Source organism: Zeus faber (assembly GCF_960531495.2).
Source record: "Zeus faber genome assembly, chromosome: 18".
NCBI lineage: Eukaryota > Metazoa > Chordata > Actinopteri > Zeiformes > Zeidae > Zeus > Zeus faber.
In genome coordinates this window covers 30094812-30099104 of record NC_137210.1, presented here as the reverse complement: position 1 = coordinate 30099104, position 4293 = coordinate 30094812, and the positions used below count along the sequence as shown (strand labels likewise).

At 49.2% G+C, this 4293-nt stretch overlaps 1 protein-coding gene across 1 annotated transcript; it reads left to right on the top strand.

Moving 5' to 3' along the window:
- Nucleotides 1–316: 316 nt before the first annotated feature.
- LOC307244011 (olfactory receptor 52B2-like) lies at nt 317–1270 on the top strand (the record flags this gene model as incomplete). Its single annotated transcript, XM_080018983.1, has 1 exon — nt 317–1270. One exon carries the CDS (start codon nt 317–319, stop codon nt 1268–1270), a length of 954 nt encoding a protein of 317 aa, XP_079875109.1.
- Nucleotides 1271–4293: the final 3023 nt, after the last annotated feature.

Below are 4293 nucleotides of genomic sequence, written 5' to 3'. Positions count from 1 at the left end.
CTTACCTGTCTCACTGCAGGTTCAGCCATCTGGCTTCTCACAGCAAAGGGTTTGGGCTGCAGGAATGATGTGTCACTGAATGAATACTGAACCTCCGTAATGAACCTTGTTAACAGTGCTAACCTGGTATGTATGTCCACTGTACGAGTTGTAACGTTTGTGTGATTCTTGTTTGCATCGTTCCTCCTACATGAAGACTTCCAGATCCAAGCAGAAGGTTTGGGTTGTCACCGTCTATCTGCTGAATGAACCTTGTCTCCAGTGGATCCGGTCCTCAGGTGGTGTGTCTGTCCTCTGTATGAATCATTCCTCCATCATGACGATCTCCGGTCTTTCTCCGTTTGTCGGACAAAGGTCTAACGTGTCGTTGGTGACCCTGGACGGGTTTCTGGGTCTGGAGAGGTTCCGCTTCCAGTGTTTCCTCATCCTTCTTCCAATCTACGTCTTTGTGCTGCTCAGCGACTCAGTTGTCATCTACCTGATCTGCTCTCAGAGCAGCCTGCATGCGCCCATGTACGTGTTCATCGCAGCGTTGCTGCTCAACTCCCTGCTGGGCAGCACCACGGTGTACCCACGCCTCCTGATGGACCTCCTGGCAGCGAGCCACTCAATGTCCCACGCCGCCTGCCTCGCCCAGGCCTTTCTCATTTACTTCCTGGGCCTGTCGGGCTTCACGCTGCTGTCGGCCATGGCGTACGACCGCTACATGTGCATCTGCCGGCCGCTGCGCTACCCCAGCCTGGTCACCATGGCGGTGATACGTGGGTTGCTGAGCGCAGCGTGGCTCCTGCCCGCCACCCTGGCAGCCGGGGCAACGCTCCTTGCCGGACGAGCGCCGGTGTGCCGGCACTCCATGAAGCGGGTCTACTGTAACATCTACTCGATTGTCAAATTGGGCTGTGGAGACACGCTGATTGGCAAGGGGTACGGCTTTATATCTGCCGTGGTCTGCGTCTTGCTGCCCATCATATTCGTGGTGTTCTCCTACGTCAGGATCCTGCTGGTCTGCCTCCACAACTCCAGGGTCTTTGCCAGGAAGGCGGCAGAGACGTGTCTACCTCATCTGTTCGTTCTGATCAGCTACTCAGTGAGCGCTGTCTTTGAGCTGATCTCCAGCCGCTTTGACGACAACTTGCATGACGTGGTTCCCACCGTGGTCTCCATCCTCATCTTGGTGGTCCCATCACTGTGCAACCCCATCATCTACGGACTGAAGATGAAGGAGATCTTTAAACACGTGAAGAAACTTGTGTCTCCAAACGCCGTCTAACCTCTCAACTGCTTTTATTATTCTGCTTCACACCTCAGAACATGAAGGGGTTAAAGGCACTGCAGGAGGGAGAGGAGCTTTAAATCTCCATTACATCTCAGCTCAGTAATGACCTGAATGTTTATGATGTGTTGAATAAATGAATGAATGAATGAATATATTGTCGTTATTGTCATTATACTCAGGTAGAATGACATTTCTCATGGCTTCTCCCAATGTAGTTAAAATAACACAAATAAATAAAAGCAGTACCAGAGAACTGTAGTAAACAGCAGCGTCATGTTTGAAATGTGACGCTTGTACAGCTACAACTGAAAGAAAGAAGGTTGAATGTTATTAATATTCATAAGTACATGTAAAATCTCTGTATTTATAAAGTGTGTGGTCTGTCACAGTCCTTGATGTGTGTGTGTGTGTTGCTGCTCCTTCAGTAGATTTCCAAAAAAACAACTTGAATATTATCAGAATAAGTTTACTGTGAATGAAATCTGGTTAAATTTCCAAAAGTAATAATAATAATAATTATTATTATTATTATTAATATTATTATTATTACTGTGTTCTTATTATATTTTTTAGATTGATGAACTGATGAAGATATTTTGCAGAAAGTGTTTTGTTATTAATCCACTGATCAGGAATCTGAGCTTTTAAAAGAAATAAATCAAAAAAGAGGAAATACAGTTTGAATAATAAATAAACTGATTTGAGGAAAATGCATCCAGTTGTAAGTAAATATGTGAAATACATAAAAAACAAATAGTGAACAGTGGAACAGAGAGATGGCACCACATACCACAGTATGAATCCTTCAATAGAATTAAAGAGAGTATGAACACTGAAACTTGATCCAAGTGACATGACTGGAAGAAAAACTTTAATAAACAAGCAAGAAACACAATGCACTGCAAGAAGGACACTCACCAAGTTCAAAAACAATATACTGCACTAATGACTGAAGTAAAACACCAGGTCCCTTTAACAAGCTGTTCATTGACAAACTAGACACAAACATTCACTCATCCTGACAACGAACGCTGGGTTCATCAAACCAAACAACCATGTCAACAACGGTTTCAGTATTAATTCCCCAAAACACTTACAACATAAACAGAATGGATTACTAACAATTTAACAAGAATGAACAATCAAGCATAAAACTTGCATACGACATTTTAAACTTATACTCAACAATTTAACTGAATAACATGACTCTCAACACAGTGCATGCTGGGAAACAGGAAGGCCCAATGCTAACTGTGTAGCCCCGTCGCTACAGCACCCCTGCCAGCCTGTACTCAGCTGACAACACGGTCCCTATGGCGATACAGAAGCCAACCCCGGCGCCAAGCATGCCGCAGGGTCGCAGGTACCTGTTCCACACTGTCCGTGTTGGAGGAACCGTTCCGCGTGAGCTGGGTCGGTCTGAAGGTCCTTCAGCAAAGGGGCGGTGCCGATGCAAAACCACCGCCCGCCCCCTGTCACACAGCTTCACCAGGTACACAACGTCCCAAAGCTGCTCCAACATCTGACAGTGCACCACCCACTGGCTGGTGAGTTTGGGTGACACTCCTTTCTTCTGAATTGGGTTGTAGACCCATACCTTCTCTCCTGAAAATAAGGAGCGGCCCTGACAACAAGTGTCATACGCCTGCTTTTGCTTTGCCCGCTCAGCCGGACGTTGTACGAAGTCTCCCAGGTACTGGAAGCTGGACATTTGGGAAGATCAGTGCCAGAAGGTGTGCCGAAGGCTAAGTACGCAGGGGTCCGCAGCTCTCTCCTGAACACGAGAGCGGCTGGTGTGCGCTCGGTACTTTCTTGTACTGTGGACCGGTGTGCCCGGAGTGCCAGGAGTGGGTGACTGTCCCAGTTTTGCTGGTGTCGTGAAGTGACGATAGCGAGTTGTGTTGCAAGCGTCCGATTGAACCGCTCCACCTGTCCGTCGCTCTGGGGGCGGAGGGGCGTCATCCTAGTTTTCCTTACCCCCAAGCACTGGCGGACCTTAGCGAACACCTGCGCCTCAAAGCTCGGCCCCTGATCGCTGTGCAGTTCCTCAGGTGCACTAAACCGATAGAACATTGACCCGCTCAGCCGCTCAGCCGCTGTAGCAGCGCTCTTGTCAGGGTCCGCATGCACCTCTCGCCATTTAGTAAAAAACGTCCATGACAACAAGGATGGAGAGGTTCCCATTGATCGTGGCGGGAAGTGGACCAAGGATGTCCACTCCGACCTACTCCATGGAGGCCCCAACCTGCTATTACTGCAGAGGGGCATGGGATGTGTCCAGTCGGTCCTTTCTTGGCGGTGCTGCCATCACAGCAGTGCACAAAAGGTTCAGTGTCTTCCCTGCAACCAGCCCAATAAAACTGTCGGCAAAGTTTGTTCAGGGTCTTGGCCACCCCCATGGTGACCTGCCCCCACACACACTTCTTCCCAGTCTGGTGCACACCAGATCTGGTACAGCAGCCATGAGGCCGGACCAGGGTGGCCCACTGGAACAAAGTAGGCCTTGGTCTCCACTGGCAAGGCAGAGACAGCTTTGCCGGATGGAGGGGCCTGGTGTCAACCCACTGTCCCACCCTGGCCAGGCTGTGGTCATTGTCCTGCGCTGCCTGCCACTCCGGGCCGTCCACCGCCATCAGCCACTCTTCCTCTGGTTTGACCTGTCACGTGATGGCCACTTGGAAAGTCGCTCCATCTGGCTCCTCTTGGCGCCGACGGTGGCTGCAGCCCTCGGGGGGACGTTGGGAGAGAGCATCTAAAGGAGAAAATTGAGGGTCAAGAAAATAGGACCAGATTTTATGAACAGAAACTGGTTTTGTGGACAACCCAAGCAGAAAAGTGATAGTCCAAAAGGCCCATTTTCCTCCTCCTCGAACATTTATTTGACTTCGGTTGTGGTTGCCCAAGGTCCTTTGACCTTCTGTTCACTACATCTGATGCAGATTGGTGCTGATTGACGTGGGCCGATGACATGTGGGATCAAACCCTTTGTTAGAGTCTTTACGCTCCTTGAACACTGA